The 21,820-nt window shown below is 39.4% G+C and overlaps 2 protein-coding genes across 3 annotated transcripts; one reads left to right on the forward strand and one right to left on the reverse strand.

Annotated features, from left to right (window-relative positions):
• The first annotated feature begins 4,004 nt into the window (after nt 1-4,004).
• rmdn3 (regulator of microtubule dynamics 3) lies at nt 4,005-12,616 on the forward strand. The gene is made up of 12 exons (XM_067571945.1): nt 4,005-4,848; nt 6,316-6,505; nt 6,791-6,931; nt 7,613-7,952; nt 9,187-9,289; nt 9,630-9,690; nt 9,776-9,851; nt 9,940-10,017; nt 10,491-10,589; nt 10,721-10,774; nt 10,880-10,960; nt 11,114-12,616. Exons 1-12 carry the CDS (start codon nt 4,647-4,649, stop codon nt 11,171-11,173), a joined length of 1,485 nt encoding a protein of 494 aa, XP_067428046.1. The 5' UTR covers nt 4,005-4,646; the 3' UTR covers nt 11,174-12,616.
• A 94-nt stretch (nt 12,617-12,710) lies between these two features.
• Nucleotides 12,711-18,950, reverse strand: rad51 (RAD51 recombinase). Of its 2 annotated transcripts, none has more exons than XM_067571946.1 (10): nt 18,846-18,950; nt 17,284-17,370; nt 16,981-17,118; nt 16,144-16,261; nt 15,882-15,973; nt 14,852-14,946; nt 14,428-14,541; nt 14,202-14,331; nt 13,930-14,051; nt 12,711-13,663 (listed from the first exon to the last, which is right to left on the reverse strand). In XM_067571946.1, the coding sequence occupies exons 2-10, from the start codon at nt 17,365-17,367 to the stop codon at nt 13,540-13,542; spliced, it is 1,017 nt and encodes a 338-aa protein (XP_067428047.1). In that variant the 5' UTR covers nt 17,368-17,370; nt 18,846-18,950; the 3' UTR covers nt 12,711-13,539. The 2 variants fall into 2 exon arrangements, with proteins under 2 accessions (XP_067428047.1, XP_067428048.1); XM_067571947.1 differs by having other exon boundaries at nt 17,284-17,392; nt 18,846-18,913.
• Between the last annotated feature and the right edge of the window lie 2,870 nt (nt 18,951-21,820).

Consider the following 21,820-nt stretch of genomic DNA (forward strand, 5'->3'; position numbering starts at 1 on the left):
ATGTTGTAAGTGCTAGAAAGTAAAGTTTAATATTATTACTTCATCTATTAGTAGTTAAAATACTGTGTCTAGAAATACTGGAAGCAGACTATAAAATACCAACTAATTGTAAATTATATAATGTGACAATGTGACCCCCCTATGGAAGCTAAAAGTCCAGAATTCCCAGAAAACAATCTTCATCATTTCCAAAAGATAGCATATTTGAATGTTAAACAAATGTGTGTGAATGTTGTGTTGTTGTCATCAACAGAACTGTACATATATACTGTATATGAGACTTTTGTAGAGTAAAGGAATGAAAATGAATGCCTTTAAACTGTGAATTGTACATATTGTACAAATCTACATGAACTGGTGATAGCCTAAAACTAAAGCATCATTCCTATTTCTGTTCAGTAATCATTCCTTTATGGAAAATGCAAATATCAAAACTGCATAAAAATACACTTAACTGACAAAAAAAGCAAAAAACAAAGCAATATATCACATATCACTTATCTGAGGGCCCGTAGTGAGTGTGAGGCTCTAAGCAGAGGGTCAAGTCAATTATGCCTTCAAGCAGTTCCTGTGTGGGAACAGCTAAGTTCTGTTTATACACTGGACTGGTCTGACTGCATACCTTGTGTGAGTATCATTCTCACCCAGGATCTTTCTTTAACTGAAATTCATAATACTGTGTTCCAATTAGGCCTCAGAGAATGCCACATGCAGGTGCTGACAAAGAAAAATCAGAGCTTTTTATAGTTTGACGCTAAAGAGAAAGAGGAACACGATGAGGGAGATTGTTTCCATTGATATGGAGAGATTTCAATCTCTGAATCTGTTCTTGTGAACCAGAATCTTATGATTCATAAGGCCAACATGTTATTCAGATAGAGAGACTGCATGCTGTCTCATTATAAGGCTGAGAGAGCTCCCCATCTGCACAGAGACAATCATCATCCAGTAGACCCATTTTATTACAATGAGCTTCAGTGTGATATTATACCAAACTGATGAAGCTGTCTCTTTTACATTTAATTATGTAACCATGTTTTTTCAAAAGTATCTGGCATTTGTATCTAATCATATGTATCTGTGAGTTTTTCTCCCCATAACTGAAAACTGAGATGGCTGCTGTTAACAATCTGAATCTTATCATATGGTTACAAGTAGATAAAACATTCTTTTCATTCTTCACCAAAATATCCATTAAATTTTATTTTGTTGTCTGGAGTATACAGTAAATCATCATATCTTCAAAGCCCTGGTCAGTGACATCATGAGTATGGATGGTTACACTGATTTAATGGAAATGATCAGAGATCCTTCATGATTTAGACCAAGTGTTGTGCTTTCATTTTTGATTCTTTGGAACCAACAAATCAGCCTTGTGACTCTTCTTGACTTTTTTGAGTCATCTCAGTTTACTCCCTGCAGGTGTCCGTCCGCGTTATGTTGACTGAAACTCTTCATGAATTACATTGTTCAATCTGTCGGACACATTCTTGGCACGCTTCAGTTTCTGCAAAAAGAAACAAAAAGAGTGATTCATTTTCATCCATTGTCTCTCTGCATACAGTATCTGGGTCAGGTTCACAGAGGAAATATGGCTTAGCAGGTTTCTTCTGAAGTTTTCCAGCCACTCCCAGGCATTATGGGACATATAGTCTCTTCTGCATATCATTTCCTCCTAATTCATTGTGTTCACCTCTGATGGCAAACTTGTGTGTCAACCACAACTAACTTCTTAAATATGAAGGAACAGAAGCACATGTTAACACCAATAGAAATAAAGCTATAGACTAAAAAATCATAGCAAATATATGAAAATGGAAGGCAGAACAAATCATCAAAAGGGAAGACTGACATTATTCTTTACAATGAAATATATATATATATAAGAGAGAGCAAAGGCCATGTGAGCATGAACGTGCTGAATGAATTTCTCTCCCAATTAGACTTTGCTATTAAGTGAAAGAACCCACTAACCTTATTAGCAAAGGTTCATTGATAAAGTTGTAGTGACAGCAAGTGTATTTATTTTTTCATATCTGTGACTTGAAGAGTTAAATTGTTTGCTCTGCATTCCAACTTGACTCTGGTCTCATTTATCTGGCAGCTGACAACATCATTTACCAGTCATATCAATATGATTTAAATGCTTTGATAAAGAGAAGGTAAGGGTTTAGTATCCATACAGTATGTTCCCACAGTATTTTACATGCAAGTTAATTTCATAGCATGCAGTTTGTAAAAAAAAATCCCAAACGTCATTAGGATCAATCTGCTGGGAATGTCTGTACCCAATTTTGTGCCAATCCATCCATTGGATGCTGAAATATTTTGCTAAATAAGTGAAAACTTTGACCTGCTGGTGGCGCTAGAGGAAAACTAGGTGGATCACCAAAGTCAATAGGATTCATCCTCTGAGGACTATGAATGTTTGTATGTAACGTCAGCACAATGCATCAAATACTTGTAATATATTCCAGTTTGGATCAAAGTGAAGGACCTATGAACAGACTGACATTGCCAATCCTAGAGACATGTCGCCATCATGGCTAAAAATTCCACTCACTAAAAACATGGATATGGATGTGTTTTTCTTCTTGTTCCTTATATTTGAGCTTCACTGTGCAGAATAATGTATGTGCAGAGTTTGACACTGGAAGGCTGTTTTTGTGCTTGTTGAAAATCTACTTTTAAGGGGCGGGCCTACAAGCATGATTTGTGACATCACAACTAATTTAGAAGCCAATCCTGGTCCAGGATGCTACTTAGACAAGTGTGATGTGGAAACTTGAAGCATCCAGTGCACAAACACAAATACATCTTGAAATAAGTCCGGAGGGAATCTTTAAAGAATCTCCTTGGTTCTTACATCCCCTATAAGACAAATCATATTCTTAACATGATTGGATTAACTTGCTCTTTGCTGAAATGAGTAGTGGCCTTACACAAACATGCTCCTCAAGCCCATTTTTTCCAGAGTCCCAGAAACCAACCATATTACTACACTCTAATACTATCTGTGTCGTGCAGGTTTGCAATGTGCCAGTTAGTTTGTGATAATGTGGTTGAACCCAAACCCAAAGACAGCACCATGTAAGTGTAATATTAAGAAGTATTGAAGCTAGATTTTGACACAAAGCCCCTCTATAAGTCAGTGCCTCAAGATCAGGTAAAATGCAGGGGTAGGCCCTCAATATTTCAGTTTTTAATTGTGATTTAGTGGTGTATATTACCAACCAAATCTGTAATTCATCAAATTACCATAAAGTAATTGCCACACAGACAGCCTGGATGGAGCCAGCCCTGTGGATCCTGGGCCCATTCAGAAATTAAAAACCAAGTCAGAATAATGAGATATTATTTTGTTTTTTATTTTGAAAAACCTTTGAATCATAATATTTCTCAGATGGTAGAGATTCCCATGTTAATGACTGGTGAGTGATAAAGAGTTGTTCCTGTGAGGATTAAAACACTGCACTGACAACAGTGCACATAAATTAATAGGTAAAAATTGACATATTATTCCAAGTTGAAATATAATAATATAGTTTTTCTTGATTGCTAAGACACATTTCTTGAAATGATGCTCCATTTTCCAAAACTCTAAACACAATGAATAATGGTGTTTATGGCTTTCCCCCAGAACATATATATATAGATAAAGAGAAAGATATACATAGAAAACATAGATATAGATATAGATATCAATATAGATATAGATATAATATAGTAAAATAATTTCCATGTATTTACCGATATATACCGATGTGAGAAAAAAACCCAGTTTGTACATAAAGAAAGAAATCACATTTATTCCACCTCAGGTCTTTGTGGATCAATTGTTCCAAAACAAGTGAACTGACTTATGGCCCTGTTATCTATCCTGAGCTTCTGATTGGTGTTTGAACAATGCTGACTCTTAGTGTTTCCACCTGGGCAATTGTGTGTTAATTGGGTTCCAGCTGTGATGACTTGAGTTAGTGATATTGAATGCCAGTGCTTTCTAAACAAGCACATGAGTGAAAACAGGGGAATAGTATTTACAGTTTTGGGAAATGGGTCTGTCTTCTGGTAGATGACGTCATGGTTTGGCGTGTTTAGTTATTGTGTGTAAGAGAAAAACTGTAATTAGCTTGCATGAGTATTTTATTTTCCTGGCGGAAGTGGACTTCCATACATGGCAGCCAGCTTGTGAAAGCGTTTTATTTTGGAAGCTGTAACCGGAAGTTACTTAGGTGGTACTGATGTGACGTAGTTACGTTAGATAGTTTTATAGCATCATTGCACCTGGACGACCATCATCAGCAATTCTAGGTTTAACGTAAACGGACTCTTCTAGCTGTAAAACGCGTCGCTGAAATAAATGGGAGAGGTTCAAAAGGAACATTTTAGCAATTGCGTCACGTTTGATAAGTCGTCTTAGTTATTAGCTATTGAACGTCATAACAGCGAAAGGCTAATGACAGCAGGCTAACGTGCTAGCAGTAAGCGTGCGTCGTCACAAGCTTATTTTCTGTAGTTGGATAATTTACGTTAAGCACTTAAGCCATATCAGTGGCATCGTGAGACTCATTACAAACAATTATGATAAGCGACATATGAAAGTGACGTAAGTAGCTCCGTTAAACGACCAGCGTGAGAGTGGAGACATGAACACACCGCTCGGTAGGAACGGGTTGATCGGGCTAGCTGTCGGAGCTACAGCCGGTTTGGGCTTGATTGCCTTCATCATTTACAAAGAGATCAGCAAGAGAAGATGCCAGAGACTGCTGCTGGAGGCCAGGCCAGCTCCCTGTCTGTATGACGGGGCGGATGGAGCCGCGCTGCTGCGGGACACGCTGGATGCACAGGGTGGGTTGGCTCGCCTCTGCCTCACACACATGGAGGCTCTTCAGAAAGATGTGTGTCTGTGTGAGAGACAGATGTTTGGTTCCAATTGCGTAATACTAGCAAAGGTACTTTACCCGTGAAAATCAGTGGAAAGTGAAAGTCAGTGGTGATGGTGATGATGATGAATCATGTGGACCTCATGGCAGAGACGCTGCTGAAGTCAGCTTCTAAATTGGCAGCTCCTGATTCGGGGTTAAGGGAAACATAAATAATGATATTTAGTTGCTGATCCTCCGTTATTTGTTTTTTTTTTTTTACCACTAACACAATTGTTTGACATCGTAGCAAAAGTCTTAACGCTGTTCAAACCCACTTTCAGATTTGTGAAACCTGTATTCTGTTTATGAAAACACAAAAAAGTGACTTCACTGATATTTCTCCATCCAGACCACATTAGACCAGGTCCAGATGACAAACCACTGTATTAGACTTGTCAAGTCTGGACTAGATTAACAAGGAGACTCCAGAGACTCATTAACATACAGCTTCAGATTTGTGAAAACTTAATTCTGTTTGTGAAAATAGGGCACTGCTTTTTCCCATCCAGACCACATTAGTCACTTTCACTTTTCACAAATGTGAAACTGCTGTAATGAGTCTCCTTGTTAATCTAGTCCAGATTTGACAAGTCTAAATTTATTAAATTTCTCTCTACTGATTGGTTTGTTTTTCTGTTCATTTTGTGTGCTTCTTGATGTCATTTATATGTTGTTGTATCTTTCTAAATTATGTTACCTTAGATTTTTTTGGTTTTGTTTTTTCCTTTTTTGTTATCGTTTGTTTTTCTCTTTAAGTTGATGGGAGCCTGTGGCTTCTGGACCTCTCCTGTCACATCTTTTATTTGTATTATCTGTATTTTATGCAGTCTTATGTGTGTGCAAAACCCCCCCCCCCAAAAAACGGATATAACTAAATGAGTGAAATCATGTCAATGCTCCTTCCTTTGCTGGCAGCTGGATTAGCAACGTACATGACCTTTACTGCTGCAACTAAATATTTTCAGTATCAATTAATCTGCCAGTGATCTTCTCAGTTAATCATTGAGTGTAAGACATGGAAGGGCATTAAATTTGAGAAACTAAAAACATGAACTTTTTGGCATTTTTGCTTGAAAAGTGAGTTAATCAATTAATTGATTATCAAAATTGTTGCACCCCATAAGGGTTCTTGCCTGGAGGTATTTCCAGGCATGTCCATCTGGCCTGAGAGCACCGTAGGATCCATCAGGAAGAGATGGAGTAGGTATTTATGTAGGTAGGGAGAAGGAGGGCTGGGCTGCTTTGTTTAGCCTGCTGCCACTCTGACCCAGAGACAGATAAGCAGGGGAAAACAGATGATGGGTGGTCAGGAGTGCACTTAAGGGTACTTAATTGCAAACAAGTCATAAACCACATGTCTAACGTGTTGTCTCCATGGTTGGTTGTCCAGAGGCGGAGGCCCAGCAGCAGGCTCTGGCGGCGGTGGAGGCCGTGGTCCAGGGCCTGTCCCCAGAGCAGCAGCTGGAGCTCAGGAACCAGCTGGACCAGGTGCTGACCTGCGTGTCCTCACTGCGCTCAGAGGTGGCTGAGCTGAGGGGCGGCCTGCAGGACATCGCCCTGCAGATCATCCAGGATGTCAAGTGAGTGGCAGTGTGGAGAAGATGAACATATCAACAAATATATCAGGCTTTTATCCTCGCTACTCCTTGACATGAAATTGGACAGTTTTCAGGGAAACACACTTTTTTAGGAAGAACGCTTATTTTGGTTTGGTGAGATGATCAGATGGATATTAGTCTCATGTCTTTGTGTTCAGGACATGGTTAGGGGGAAAACAGCTAGCCTGGCTCTGTCCAAAGTTCAAAAATATGTTTACCTGACCTGTTTGACTGACCTGTATGTGTGTCTCTCTTCGATACATTCAGAAAGGGTGTGGAGGACAGCCAGCGGATACGCCGGCGGCGTCACATCCATCGAGACCGCACAGACTCTACCAGCTCCAGCTCCATCTACTTCACTGCCAGCCAGGGAGTGGCCAGCACGTATGAAGAGACCAGCGAAGGAGGGTATGTGACTGGGATGGATGGACTTGTTCAATAATATTTAGATAACTGTGTTTTAAATTTGGTGTGTTTTTGTACTGTCTAATTTGCTTCATTTGTCTTATGAACTGAAGAGTGAAACATTGGCATTTTTAGTCTTCAACAGTTCAAAGAATATAGGTCAATCAGGACATGACTGAGATTGTGTTCTATTTTTTTGCCCTGTGTCTCTGTGAGGCACATCAGGTGATAAATATCATCTGTGTCTTTGATATGTGAACATGCACAGAGGCCTGTGAGTCCAGTCGTGTATCTTTGTAGAGGATCAGGTCAGGCTGTGGTCCAAGTTTGATCCAACAGTGTGTGTGTTTAATACGCTTCTTAACAAGATTCATCAGCTAGTTAGTCTTAGTCTCTAAGACACTTACAGGTGGTTAAACTAATACTAAGTAACTGAGTCTGTGTTCAGAATGAAAATAGCACTCCATTAAAAAACCAAGGGACAGTGTGGTGGGGGCATGTAGTGTCAGTAGTGTCAGTTACCAGCAGGATGATGTAATACAATCCAGACAGTCCAGTTTGAATAATAGATCCATGACTTTAAAGGCTTATCAGTAGCCAAAAGTCCAAGTTTGGTTACTATAGCACATTTACACTAATTGAAATCACCAAATAAAAGAGAGATGATCTTGCATGTGTATCCAGGTACTCCACAGCCTACGCTGAGTCAGACTACACTGATCGTGACACTGACAGAGAGGAAGGTGAGAGAGAGCCCGAACAAGAGTCTGAGGAAGAGGAAGACAAGAGCTGCGCCACTGTCCTCACCCTCCGCCAAGAAGACTCCCAGGACGAGGAAGTGGAGGAAGAGGAGAGGGGGCTGGAGGAGGATGAGGAGGAGGAAGAGGAGGGAAGGCTGCAACTGGTGACTGAAGTTCCCAGTGGGGAGCTGGCTCTCCTCCTGGCACAGAGCGACATCCTCCACACCGGAGACGCCAGTTTAAAAGCAGAGGGCTTCCGACTGCTGCTGGACAACAGAGCAGAGGTGAGGGGATGTGAAACTAGTGCACAGAGCACTAGTCCATTGACACTGACAGTTGAGATTCATCACTACATTCATTTGTAAAGTGAATACAGTGTTTGGACTGTTGATCAGACAGAATAAGAACTGTGAAGATATCACAGCCATCTGGGATTTGGTGCATTTGTCATTATTTTTCATCTATCTTTCAGACCTGCAGCGATTAGTTGATTGATTGACTCAAAGAAAATTAATCTGCAATCAGTTTTAAAACTGATTGTTTGTCAAATCTCAAGCAAAATCATTTGCTAGTTCCAGCTCCTCAACTTGGAGAATTTGCTTCCTTTCCTTATTTCACAATAGAATATATTTGGGTTGGACTGTTGGACAAAAACAATTTGTTACTGTGTTTTCTGATGTTTTATAGACCACACAATTCATCAATTCATCATAATAATAATCATCAGATCAATTGATAATGAAAGTAATCGTTAGTTGCAGCCTTAATATCTGTTGATGAGGCTTTTCTATGTACAAATCTTGCTTATGAGAAATGAGATATTCCACTTTGAGAATACCATGTAAAGCTTTGAGCAATGATTGTTGAGGAACTACAGACACAGTGTTGTGTAGTTGTGTAGCTGTGCCTGTAGGTGTCAGTGAAGCACCGCTACACTCTCAGTCAGAGTTTATTAAGACAACGCAATGATTGTTGAGGAACTACAGACATGTAGTGCAGTTGTGTAGCTGTGCCTGTAGGTGTCAGTGAAGCACCGCTAAGCTCTCAGTCAGAGTTTATTAAGACAACACACACAACGAGCAGCTGTTACAGTTTTATTTGTCTTAATGCATTATTATTAACATATGAGGCCTATGAGTGAGTAGGTGACACAAACCCTAAATTGTGTTTTAAAACTTATCACAAAATAACCCACTTATTCATTTTATTCAGAGTGTTGGTAGTGTGGTTGGTAGAGATGACAGGTGTTGCACTATGATGGTATTCTTCAATGACTATTCACTATATTCACGTTTTGAACTGTTTTTGAAGCTCCTGTAATCCTGAATATGTACCACTAACACACATATACATGCATGTAATAGTCAATGACCAAGCTGAAGTAGGAAACTAAAATTAAGTTGTGCTGGGGTCACCCAAATATGACATAGTAATGTTTTACAGTATGTAGTGGGTTATGTAATCTGATTACATTTTACTGATTCTTAACTGTTGGTTGTTTGCTGTGTGTGTCCTCAGTACGGAGACAGCAGAGAGTTTCTATGGCGACTGGCTCGGGCCTACAGTGATATGCATGAGTCTGCGAAGGACAAACAAGAGAAGAAGACCTATGCACAACAAGGTAATGAACAGTTTTACTCTGTCTTTTAACTTTGTCACTCAGCATGCTAACATTTGTGGCTAATGTTAGCGACATCAGAGGTTTCTTATCTGCCAAACAAATAATGTTATTTGCATTGAACCTCCCTCCATCAGATGATGCTCCACTGTTCACTTGGGTTTTAGAAAAACCAAAGTACATTGTGGGTAGTTGGAGATATATTCTTAACCTAACCAGGCTGACTGTACCTGTTCAGAAAGCTTGTGGCTCACTTGTGAGCTCCTGCAGTATGGTGTTAATAGTAAAATAGGACTGACTGTATCTTCAGTATCTGTCAGTGAAGTGTGAGCTGCTGTTGCAGGTCGAGAGGAGGCAGAGCAGGCCCTGAAGAAGAACGGCCTCAACGCAGAGTGTCACAAATGGTAAGACGGCACACTGAACCTTGAGGAAGATTCAGAACACTGTAGAGTTCCTGCTGACCTGTGACCTCTGTGTTTCTGTATGCAGGTTTGCTGTGCTGACAGGACTGACCTCCCAGCATGACAGCATGCATAGCAAACTGAAGAGCAGCCACATACTGAAGGTAACACAGGAACATTCACTTCCATGATTGTTCAAAAGGAGTTTATTCTGATGTACAGGATGTGACTGAGGTTTCTTCTCCTGCTCAGGAGCATTTGGACCGTGCCATCGCTCTCAGAGATGATGACCCCATGTGTTTCTACCTGCTGGGAAGATGGTGCTATGAGGTGAGACTGTTTTGCTTGTTGTAGTTAACTGGAGTATTATCAGGTGTAGGTATCAGCCAAATATCTGTGATTGGCTCACTTAAAAGTGGGTGTGGCATAGTAAATAAGGAACATACAGAGCTGTTCTCTACTGTTGGCCTCCACCCACACATCTCCCTCACCTGTGTTGTTAGATCAGATCATTCATCAATGAGACCTCAGCTACATTCTGTGGAGATAAATAAATATTTACACTCCAGGTTCAAGATGAGTCATGTTTTACAGGAAGAGGAAAGATTTTGTTATAAAAAATACTCAAATATTAACATCAATTTGGCAGACTATTACTTCACTGTATCTTCAAGGAACTTTACCGGTGACCACGTCTAAAGGCAGAAGTGTTGATCTGCTTCACTCGGTCATGCTCATGTCATTCAAGACATGACATCACTGTTGTGTGTTTCTTTGCTGTTAAGTATTGTCTGTCTCTGCAGGTAGTCACACTTGATTGGCTGGAGAAGAAGGCTGCCGCTGCTCTCTACCAGAGCCCCCCCACTGCTACCCTGCATGATGCCCTAGAGAACTTCCTCAAGGTACCACCGATTTTTGATGTTATATACATATGCACGTATTACACGTACTTATTACACATATTACACGTATTTTCTAAATGGACGTGTCATTGTAAAACCAAATGTTTCATTTACTTTTTATGTATTTTCAGGCAGAAGAACTCAGTCCAGGTTTCTCTAAGACAGTGAGACTTTACATTGCAAAGGTGAGCAATAAGATCCAAAGTCATTTAATACACAACAGAATAGTTCATCCGTGTGTTTTCATTGTGAGGACTAGTGAAGTAACCATGATGTTGTTTGGCTCATAGTGTCATCAGGAGCTGGGAAACATCTCCGAGGCAACAAACTGGACGGCGCTGGCTTCCAAGATGCCCGCTAACACCAATGATGTAAGAACACACTTCACTCACCTAAATGAAAGTTTGCCAGAGTGCAGAGCTGCAGATAAGTCATGAAGAAGAATTTATTTTTGAAGAATAATTGTACTCAGTACAATAATTTGCTCTTATTGTTGCCTTTTCTATGTTTTTTTTCTCCCCAAGGATGAAGAAACTTGCCAGCTGGAGGCTCAGCTTCGCGTCTTAACTGACAAAAAAATATGAACTTATTTTCTACTGAGATCCATGATGGAACCACAAAGCCGATGCCACCGATCGGCTAGTCAGGCCACCAATCTCTGATCATCCAATCAGATGTGCGCTACAACTGGCACACTAATTTTCTTTCCCTTCACTGGTGGATATCTTTGTCATACTGTCACTGTGAAATTATATGGAATTTATTGATGTTTATTTATTTTTTTGCAGACTTTAAAATGGCTCAATGGAGCCAGTATCACCGAGGAATATATATTGTGTTCTTTATCTAACTTTTTTAACTGTTTGTTGTTTTCTTAACTGATAATCAGTCATTAAACACAAGGAGGTTTTAGTTTTTCAGCACATTTTGTCTTAATTTAACAGGCATACTTAAAGGGTCAGTTCAACCAAATAACAGCATGTGGAAACTATCCATGCAGATAGTTGTAGTTTTATTTCTCCAGGTTTATATTTGTGTCTGAGATTTCTGCTTTCATCCCAATACAATGGAGGTGAATGGAATTGAGTTTGTGCTGGTGTCATTTCTGCTGACCTCCAATCTATTGAGGTGGAGACAGATATCTCAACATCTAGACAAATAAAACTATATTTCTTTCCATGGCTACTAGAGGTAAGGGATGGGTGGATCATTTCAGGGAGATTTCAGGGAGCAGAACATTGTCTAAGAGGGAAATTCTTCCAACAATGGAAAAAAAAAAACCTTCTGGGAATTTTTCACCACATCGCTATTGTGAAATGTTATTTATGCAAGAAATATCTTGAAGTATTTTGGGACATTGAGCATGTGGTCCAGGTTGATCAGGGATGTTTGAAGAGCTTTAAGGGAAGTGAAAGAGGGACTTAGGAACAAGAAATCTTGGGAACGTCTCCAATTTATTAAAGTAATGTTTATTTGTATTGTATACCTTTAGGGTTGTGTGGAGATAAATGATGTTTCATAAATGTAGATGTAGTGATAGGCTGTAGTATTTTGATCTTATTTGGCTTTTTTTCCAACTTTATATCACATCATTTCCCGCCGTAGTCCAGTATAAAACAACTGTACTGGACTCCAGGCAGTAAACTGACAGTGTAAGGAGTCCTCTGTGTGCTTGTGACTATGACGAGTGTTGTAATATTCCTGTACTTTCATTTCATTTGTGTGTTTGCTGCCTTTTAATCTCTGACTGTGTTTTACATTCCTGTTATTTTCTGAAGTGAAAGTTGAGATTCAGTTTGTTAGCAGATGACTTTGTGATCTAACATCACTTTAATAGCACTTTGTATTCTCCATTCATTAATTTATTGTGTTGATTTTGCAGTCGCTGCTTTAAGATCATAGTGTTCCTATCAGTGGATATTATGTTTTATGAAAATGCCATTCCCTAAATATTCTAATCCCACAATGAAAAAGTGAATATGCACTAAAATGACACATGGATAACCTTGAATAAATAGTTTTTTTTCCTATGAGTCTCTCCACCCTTTCAAAGTAATGCTCACATGTGACCACATACAGTGTAAAATCCATTCATGATGATGCTAACAGAGGACACAAGCATTTGAATAGTAAAAGTCATTTAATTTAGCTTTGAAGCTCATACACAGAAGCTTCTGGTAAAGACAAACAGAAAAGGGACATCAGTGGTGAAACATTTGACAAATGACATGAAAAGGAAATCTTTGTAAGAATGTCTTAATTACAAAAATAATGTTATGTTTCAACTGCATCAGACATCCCAAACACCAGTTAACAAAAAGATCTCAAACTATTTAAAACATTTAGATTTTTGACTATTCAGAATATGAAACTACTGAAGTACACTCACCAAAGAAAAACAGACTCTGATTATGACTTCATTTCTCATAATTATGAGATCTTAATTCTTTTTTTTTTTTTTTTTTTTAAATGTTTTTTTGCAGTAAAGATCATGTTATGAGAGTTTTGGATCTCATAATTACATTATAAAGATCTTATGAGCACTTTTTGTAATCATGACATACTAAGTAATAATTATGAGATAAAGATCTCATAATAACATAACTGATCTCATAATTATGAGATACTAAAGTCATCATTGCAGATTTTTTCTCCTTTGGTGAGTGCAATGTGCTTCCCTGTCAATCAGAAAATGTAACTCTCTACCTTGCTGTTGAGCTCCAGAAGGCCAGATCTGCAGCCTGGACCATCTCCTCAACTCTGGTTCCATCAGCATCAATCCACATCACATAACGCATGACCTTCATGTCTGTGTGAACCATAAGTCCAAGGCTTGTGTGGAAGCAGTAATAGGGGGTGAAGACAGCACATACAGCACTGGAGTCCGAGGGTTGAGTCAGCAGGTATGACATAAACGTTTAGCACCACCCCGCTGCTTCCTGCCACTCACTCAGTCCTTAGCATCACCCACACCGTCAGCATTAATAGCGAACATGGCCTCAGCCTCTGGCAGGCAGGGGGAGTCGTAGATTTTACAGATCCTCGTCTCTCCTCGGCCTTTCCTCAGGTACAGACTGCGAGGACAACAACAGTTTTAATCCTAAAGTTATCTTAGAATGATTAAACCATGGTGTCATCAATCTGCAGCTGTCAAATCATTACAGCTGCTTTATGCCTCACTACAGAAGCAGTAGCAGCCGGACAGATAAACAATGAGCTGAAACTCACTATAAAGCTCCGTAAAGTCGAGAGGAGCTGCAGAGTCGCTGAAAATTCTCATCACAGGTCATGTTGGACCATGCTGTCAGGATGAATTAAACACACTCGCTGCATCACTCACCGTGTAGTGGAGGCGTGAGCCAGAATGTTGCCACCGATTGGTTTCTTGGGATCTGCAGAGAACATGGCTGCCCCGTCCACCTGTGCTACCACCTGGTTGGTTATCACCACAGCAACACCAAACTGTTGACACAGGATTGAAGCAAGGCGGATAAAAATAATTTAAAAAGAACTGAAACACTCTGATAGATGAATCAATAATAAAAATAATTGTTAGCTGCAGGCCTAAGTGGGAGCACATGACATCATCAGCGTACAGGATGACCTGCATACCTCGTCTGCCAGTCTGAGCAGCATGCGCAGGAAGCGTCCCAGGTGTCCCTGTCTGGCCGACAGCTCCCCTCTGCCTGAGTAGTCTGTTCTGTACAGAGCTGTGGCACTGTCTACTATCAGCAGAGCATACCTGACACACAGAGAGGGAGTGGCAGTATTAGTTGGGAATATCATAACTACTCTACATTACTGCTTATATCCATTTGCACTGTTTGTGCTGACAGACCTGGACTCAGCCATCATGGCAGAGGCTTGATACAGCAGCTGTGTCTGATGGTCTGTGTTGAAGGCTCGGGCGTAGGCCACGTTGTCCAGAACATCACTGCCTACCAGCCCATACCTGATGACACACACAGGAAGTTCAACATCTATTCTGTTATTCTACAATCCACTTCTAAAAATATGTACACAGACAGGATGACAATGTATGTGATGCAAAAAACAACAAAAAAACAAAACAGTAGTTATAATACATGCCACAAATTGAATATGCCTTTCCATGTTATAGTTTTTTAAAACTTTCTAGATGTTTTAAGTTTCAGACTTCCATCTTTTCCCCTCACAGTTATAAATATAACACAACAGTACACGATGTGGGTGTGTTGAACAATGATGGCTGGCTCGTGAGGAGAGGAAATGTGCTGACTCACCTCTCAGCTACAGCGAGGAGTCTCTCTGGTCTGAAGGTTCCCTCTGTGTCGATGTACATAGCTTTACCTTCTCCACCCCCCTGATCAATGGGCAGCTGTGGATGGAGGAGACAGTGGAGTCTACTGAGTGTGACAACCATACATACATACAACCTCTTTAAAAACACAACTGCAATGTTTTTTTATTTAAAAATCTATTTTGTTGGAGTTTCCCACACCTCTGGCTGCTGTGCATCCCGGTTCATAGATTAAATCTTTAAGAGAACTCCTCAGATTATTCATTAAAATTAACATAACATTGTCAAATTCACAATGGACAGTAAAACATGCAGCAGAACCAGAGATATCGTCTTTTTTTATTCCATGTATTATTTTTCCTTGTCACAACCTGCATTACCCACAATGCAACTGGCCTGCAGACAGTTCAGAGAGAGACTCAGATGTGTTATGCTTGTAGCAGCTAATGTAGCCTCCAGCAGAGATGAGGGGCAGCTACAGAGGTCTGCTAACCTCACTTCTTTCTAACTCCACACCTCCAGATTGTTTTACTTTCCAGCCCCAGCTGATGCTGACTCTAGTGACATCACTTGAGGCAATTTATCAGATTTCACACATCTCTCTCTGGAGACACAAAAGGCTTTATACTACTTTTTAAAATCACATGCAGTTGGGCTGCAACTCACGATTATTTTCATCATCAATTAATCTGTTGATTATTTGCTTGATTAATCAATTAATCAGTTAGTCTATAAAATGTCAGAAAACAGTGAAAAATGTTGATCACTGTTTCCCAAAGCCCCCGGTAACGGGGCCATGACCCAAAGATATTCAGTTTACTGTCGATATACTGGCGATTCATCTTCTGTCCATCAACTAATCATTGCAGCTCTATTTGCAGTAGTACTCCTAACATCTGGAAACAGATGTCTTCCCCTTTAACAGCAACAGTATCCAGTAGATCACTTTGCATCACATGACGTCTCCTGACACCACTGAGGCTTTGTCTCTGTGCAGTCAGTGTGAACTCTACCTGACAGGTGACAGCCAGTGTGTGGCACAGCTGGGTCTTCCCCGTCCGAAACTCTCCAAACATCTCTGTGATGGAGCCCGTCTCGATCCCACCTGCAGGACAAACAGGAAGTCACATAAAACAACCACTCTCTGTGTTCCCTCATTATCTCACTGGGGCTTGTACGGCTAGACACAGGACTTCGGAACAATGTTTGGCCCAGTCTGTGTCAGATGCTTGTTTTTCCACATATGTAATGAAATGTTGGAGTGAGTTTACGAACCCTGCAGGAGTTTGTCGAGCTCTTTGGAGCCTGTAGAGATCTGGATGATTTCGGCTCTCCTCTGGTGGAACTCGGTAGCTGTGGTGAAGCCCATTGGCACCAGTTTGGCAGCTTCAGTCTGAGAAAGAAGACATCATTTAAATATGGCATAACATAAAATATATATATAACATCTCATGAGAATATTTGTCCTGCTCATGTTGTAACTATTCCACACAGAGAGCGTGTGTGTGATGGTGAGGCTTCAGCATCTGGAGCAGAGAGTATGAAGGTAGCAGTATACAATGCAGTGTGTGCACAGTTTAAGCTATTTGTTGGTGAATACATGCTAAGTTCCTGTGTCTTGTTTGTCAGCTGCTGATTAAAGTGAAGGGGGTTAGCCCTGAAGCTAGACACAACTTCAGCCCAGACTCACTTAAGGTGGACTCCTTTAAGGTGGACCAGCTGTTCTCATTTTAGAGATAATCTCAGCTGCTCCTCAACCCATAATCATTTAAACAGCTAGTTAACAGTCAAACATGCTGGTTCATCTTTCTACAATGTGATGATTTGTGATGCTTTTCTGTTTCATGTCATTGTAAACATATTTGGGTTGTGGAACGCTGGTCTGACAAAACAACACATTTCAAGATGTCACCTTAAGCAGTAACTGTGATGGGCAACCTATACTATTTTCTGACATTTTATACACTAAATGATTAATCAACTAATTGAATAAAATCAACAGGATGATTTCCTGTTTTCCAGGATGATTTTCCTCCTCACAAGACTGGCAGGAAAACTAAACGCTGCATCAGAACTCATGACTGTCAGAGTAAGAAGGCTGCTGTCTCTTACTATTATTTTGTCAGCTTTGGCCTCACTGATGCCCTTAATGTTGAGCAGCTCCTTCTTGGGTGCGTAGGCCACCGCCTCAATGGTGTGGAAACCTGCGTCTTCTAGTTTCTTGATGTCACTGGCGCTGATTCCACATTGCTACACATGGAGACATTGAATGAATAACAGCCACATATACTGTCAGTTCAGTGGGAGAGAGAGGAATGGAATCTGTAACAAGATTTTATTTATTCAAACAGGAAAGGACAATTACAGCTAGAGTCTGAGTAAAGCTGTAGGATGACTGCTTTCAGGAATACATACCTCCAGTCTGCACAGAGGCTGTGGCCCAAAGTTTTCTTCCTCCTCTACCTCTGCCTCCACCCTGGCCTCACTCCTCATCGCCATGATCTGAGGTTGGACAACAGAGAAGCTGTGGTTGTCGATAATACGGTCTTCACAAGCATGAGCGCAAGTCAAGTCTGGTTTGTTTCATGACTTTGAAACACAGAGCTGAGACATCAAGCACAGATCACATCGTTTCACAATGATGACAACAAACACGTGAAGAGAAAACTGTGGTGTTGCAGCTATAGAGCAGCACATATGAAACATATCATATGGAGAGTAAAATATTACAGCAAAATTGGACAAAACCAAGAGAGCCTTTGGCATTAACCTTTTGAAAATTAACCTTTAGATGTATTAGATGCAAAATACTATTGAACAACTATGAAGTATCACATATGACTCCACTCAAGTTATTTATTTTGTAGGAGGAAAATAAGATATTTTTAAAGAAACTATAGTTCTCTGTAGACAGATTTTGCTACTTGGTTTGTACAAGTGACACAACAGCCTGTATATGTTGGGAATACTGTTTAAAAACCTTTTGGGATGTGTGTATTGAAATTTTGAAAAAATAAAGGAGGAAAAAGAGAAGAGTTTCAGATTGGCTGTCTGTGTCTTCTGTATCTGTAATACAAAGGTTTCTGTACCTGTTTACCTTTGCTGCTATTTTAAGGCTTTTATACTTTTGTGTACTTGTGTGTATTATACTTTGATTCTGAAACTTTCTTAATATATTTGCTAAATATATTTTTAGTAATCAGGTTTCTCTAAATCGTTTATTCTGCAAGTGCACCTTTTTCAGTCTGATAGAAACAGAGTACCGAGAAATAAAAATCAAGAAATCTTGTCTTTTACTCTGTTTCTCCATTTTTATTTAAGTAATAATCAATACTGGTCTGAAAAAAGATATGAGTTTAGATTTTAGGTATGCAAAAAAGTGCAGTCCATGTCAAAATATGACAAATTTGACATGAACTAACTGACTCATGTTCACAGAGCGGCAGTAAAGAAACATTTGACTGCTCTAGCTGAATGAAAAAAACAGCGTCACATAACCACAACACACTCCCTGCTGAATATCGCTAGTTAGCTAATGTCAGTTGTCGTCAGATTAACAATATCAAAGTAACGTCGCTAGGTCATAATATTTGTCAATGGCGCTTAACTTTAATACACACTGAACAATTAGCAATATCCCAGTAAATTAATAGACCAACTCTTGCAACGTTTACACCAAGAATTTCGCTAATACCGTAACTGTTAACAACCGTAACAAGCTTCACCGCAAGTATAGCTGCTCTGAAGCAGCCGCTAACATTAGGTTAATGCACTGACTGCAGCTGTTAGCCTATTAGCTTTAGCGCTGTTTTCACGTCCGTTCGCTGTATTTCAGTTACTTGCAAGTCAGCTGACAGCGCTGCTCGATCGAAGACAGCAAGTTCAATACAAGTTAATACATCTGTCTTACCTATATACTCAAATCATTTGCAAACGAAAAGCACATGTTGTGTGATACAGCAATATGTTGAACTTACCTGCTGACTTCTTCCTTCTCACAGAAGTTTGGTAACCAAAGCTCCCGCGCGTATTGTACTAACGACGCGCAATGACGCTGTACGTAACGACACCGCCTCCTCCGTCCCCTCTGATTGGTCAGATTATGGATCTGAGTAAAGATAGGATCAACACAGGTTGTCAGTCTTATTGTGTATTTGACAGGCCTGCACCGTTAGAAATGCTTTATGTTATGTCTGAACTGTTGTATAAGGGTTTCAGAAATTAAGTAACCCTGAATGAATCTGGGTCTCTCTTGTATGCCATAAATTATGCAAATGTTAATCACACCTGTGAGTATTATTGGTAAAAAAAAAACTACTCTCAATTCATATACAAGTATTAAATCATACAGTATATGGGATACGATGAATAAGACTGTTCTCTATTTCACAGATAAATATCTATAGATGATATCAATTTAGTCTCATGATGCAAAGTGGGTTATGAGCCCAAAGTGTTTCCAGAGTTTTAATCACTTTAACCTCATGATAACTTTATGCTGTGTACAGTAATTGTATTCACCTCCATTGTATTGGGATGGCAACAGAAATCACAGATGGTTATGGTATCTCATAAACATGGCCAAATAAGTGTTTCTATTTTTTCTTTTTGTAATTTAGGTGAACTGACCCTTTAAGAGCTCCACTATCTAATGCAGAACATGAATCAAAGTCTGTGAGGGTGGACATTGGGACAGGACTACCAGCATAATCAATCATCAATACTATACTCTGACTATATTCTATACATTATGTATTTAAATGGTAGTTTCTGGAGTCAGTTCTTAATTTGAATTCTGATTGAAATAGCTTTATTTAATTATCATACATACAGTTCTGTGACTGCTCTTGTGTGTGGTTTTGCATGTTAAGATCTCTTGTCTGAGCAGCAGTGTAATCACTCAAAACACAAAAATGAGAATTTTGGAAAACCTGCCACTAATTACACTTAGAGGACTCAACCAAGTGGGCCGATTATCAGCAGTTGATGTCAGTGAATTGTTTAAGCCCTACAAGAATGTGCTTTTGGATTAGGAGCAATAGCGCAACAAATGTTACCTACTGCTGATAGAAACATCCCTGTAGCTAATGCTAATTGTACATTCCAAAGAGTATATAAGACATTCATTCATGAACATAGTACAAAACAACATTTGAGAGGTGTCATTTGAGCTGTCATGTTGGGGAAAACATGCATGCTTGAGTGACTAGTGTTTGTCTGATAACAAGCACCAGTTAATTTTTTATTATAGGTTTAACCAACTGTTAATGCTTGTTTGCTTTACCAAAGCTTGTAAAAGTAAGTGTGTAGGTAGCATTCAGTATCAGGGCAGGAACTCGATAAAGCATACCTGACTTAATAATTTAGTGCTCATATCACAGATTGAGGTCCTGCAGGCATGATGGTGCCAGTGACTCCTGCTGTCTGAGTCAACACCTTCCTGGGAGAATCCAGGATCTTCTTGGGTGAAGTCTGAGGTCATGAGAAGTATAGGGTGATGGAGACCTCTGCCTTGCTCTTCACTTCCAGCTTCCTCTGACTTCCTCCAGTTTAGTCTATTCATCCTGGGGTATTTTGTCAAAATGTATATTTTCTGGTTGGAAGTGAGGGCAGTACTATGAAGGGTTCTGAAGGTGTCAGGAAGTAACATTTTAAAAAATGGGCTCTAAATGCATCATGAGCATCTACATATAAAATGCATGTACTAAGAGTGGTAGCACATGTTAGGAAAAAATCTCACATGTGGAATATTCTCATGGGTTTACAGGTGTTGTCCCAACATCTATGGAGCCAATCAGTATCTGAATGCCAACACAGATGTCTTATAGAGAGTCTTTACCAAGCAACTGAAAATACTATTCTTGTGAACTCTTGTTGACAGCAGCAAAAGAAGCCAGACAGAAAAGCCCTTAACTTGCCAATATGTCATTTTACATTGACTGCATTAACAGTTTGTAGTTTATTAGGTACACCTGTGCAATCAAATGTGATCCCATAAAACAGCTGTGCATGAAACTATTAAACCAGTTTATCAAACTGACCAAATGATCTTTCTTTTGAATAGTTGTACATTAATTTATCCTAATCCTGAATTAATTATACTGATGTCCATAAGATTAGGGTTGAAATTGAAGTTTTAAATGAAACCTCTTGGTGTAATATGTTTAATGAAGCATCACCTGCCAAATTAAAGACAGAGGGAATCCTAACCATTTATCATTGCAGTATGTATTAATATGTGAACACATTTCCTTAATTAATACATTCAGTGGATGGTGCTCATATTTTTTGTGGTGAACTAGTTTCCACCTTCTTTATTGCTCTACTGCTGGATGCTCATTGATTGTTTTGCTTTCTTTCCAGGTGCAATGATAATTAACTTAAAGTGGATAACCTGTGTGTTTGCTATTTAAAAGAGGCATGAATGCTGCATGGTTATGACATAAATAATATCTAATGTGCTCAAACACCTGTAAATATTTCAGTGCCTGGCCATATACAACTGCCCTGCTGCTAAATATGACCATATTAACAATATTTATCCATTTAATGATTTTAAATGTTCTATATTTAACTTTCTTTTCTCATAATCACATAATGTAGCATCTTAATTTGCACAATCTGTAAGCAGGTTTATTGATGCTTAGAGAGATTGTAGTGATAGAAACTATATACAATGTCAATGTCCCACAACAAATCAACAGAATTAGAATCACATCAGAATAATTTGGTCTCCCAGATAGAGCCATGAATCTGTGTTTCAGAAGTGAAACTGCTGACTCATCTTGTTTTGTGTTTTTACCTCTTTTAGGGGAGGAACTTATTCAAAATGAAAAGGTTTTATTAATTGTCACAGCTCATCTTCAATCAAAAAGGTAATCAGCATGTGAACAAAGTTTTAACTAAATACAGCCAATCAGAACATAGTGGGCTCATCAGGAGGGAGGCCTTA

The sequence above is a fragment of the Thunnus thynnus genome, chromosome 18, assembly GCF_963924715.1.
Source record: "Thunnus thynnus chromosome 18, fThuThy2.1, whole genome shotgun sequence".
Lineage (NCBI taxonomy): Eukaryota > Metazoa > Chordata > Actinopteri > Scombriformes > Scombridae > Thunnus > Thunnus thynnus.

Bases quoted from the DNA above. Each gene is read 5' to 3' on its own strand.
- rmdn3 (XM_067571945.1), top strand. From the start codon at position 4,647: ATGAACACACCGCTCGGTAGGAACGGGTTGATCGGGCTAGCTGTCGGA. The intron at 6,932-7,612 runs GTATGTGACTGG...ATGTGTATCCAG, and splicing joins GAAGAGACCAGCGAAGGAGG to GTACTCCACAGCCTACGCTG. The intron at 9,290-9,629 runs GTAATGAACAGT...CTGCTGTTGCAG, and splicing joins GAAGACCTATGCACAACAAG to GTCGAGAGGAGGCAGAGCAG.
- rad51 (XM_067571946.1), bottom strand. From the start codon at position 17,367: ATGGCGATGAGGAGTGAGGCCAGGGTGGAGGCAGAGGTAGAGGAGGAA. The intron at 16,262-16,980 runs GTAAGAGACAGC...CTTCTTTCTCAG, and splicing joins CCAAAGCTGACAAAATAATA to ACTGAAGCTGCCAAACTGGT. The intron at 13,664-13,929 runs GTGAGTGATGCA...TTGTCCTCGCAG, and splicing joins GCTCACGCCTCCACTACACG to TCTGTACCTGAGGAAAGGCC.